Source organism: Vittaforma corneae, assembly GCF_000231115.1.
Source record: "Vittaforma corneae ATCC 50505 unplaced genomic scaffold supercont1.151, whole genome shotgun sequence".
NCBI classification, from domain to species: domain Eukaryota; kingdom Fungi; phylum Microsporidia; family Nosematidae; genus Vittaforma; species Vittaforma corneae.
In genome coordinates, this window is record NW_006889984.1 from 1 (window position 1) to 680 (window position 680).

Consider the following 680-nt stretch of genomic DNA (forward strand, 5'->3'; position numbering starts at 1 on the left):
GTGCTATTCTCCATAAGTGTTGGTTGCACCTCTACGCATGAATGCGATGTGAAAAAGCCAGAGGTACGAGACCAAGACTCTTCTAAAGACGTTGCTGGAAATGGCCAGCCCAATACTCAAAAGAAAGATGATGATTCAGCTGGGTCTTCAGACCCAGAAACACTCAAAGTTTTTAAGGACGATAACGGCTTTCTTACTAAGGTAATGGCTGAAGTCTTTGATGTTTTCAATGAGTACTTTGAGAGGATGGGACTGGCAAGTCTGAAAGAATATCAAGCTCACAAGAATGAGATTTGGGAGGTTGTGGCTATGCACTTGTGCAGGTACAATCTTATAATCAAGGAAGAGGTTTCGAAAAGAAGTAGCACTGCTGTAATCAAAAGAAAAATACAAGAGCTCATGAAGAGATCTTCTATATCGCTACTTAAGAAGATTAAGCTGGATGGTGTCACATTCAAAGACACTCCTGCTGGGGCTTTTAAGTTTCTCAATGACCATTGTGGAACTGAAAGTTTGGACTTATCTCGAGCTACTAACGTTAATGTTGGCATGCTGAATAGTGTTAACTTGGATAGAATAAAGAAGGTGAAGCTATGTTGTAATGGCTTGACAACTCTGCCCTGTCTATCTAACTTTACCAATCTTGAGGTCCTTGATTTGGAAGGCAATAAAATTGAAAC

The 680-nt window shown here is 40.3% G+C and overlaps 1 protein-coding gene across 1 annotated transcript; it reads left to right on the top strand.

The window, feature by feature from the left end:
• VICG_02208 (uncharacterized protein) lies at positions 1-678 on the top strand (the record flags this gene model as incomplete). Its single annotated transcript, XM_007605591.1, has 1 exon — positions 1-678. A coding segment is annotated over one exon (678 nt), but the record flags the coding sequence as incomplete, so codon positions are not given.
• Positions 679-680: the final 2 nt, after the last annotated feature.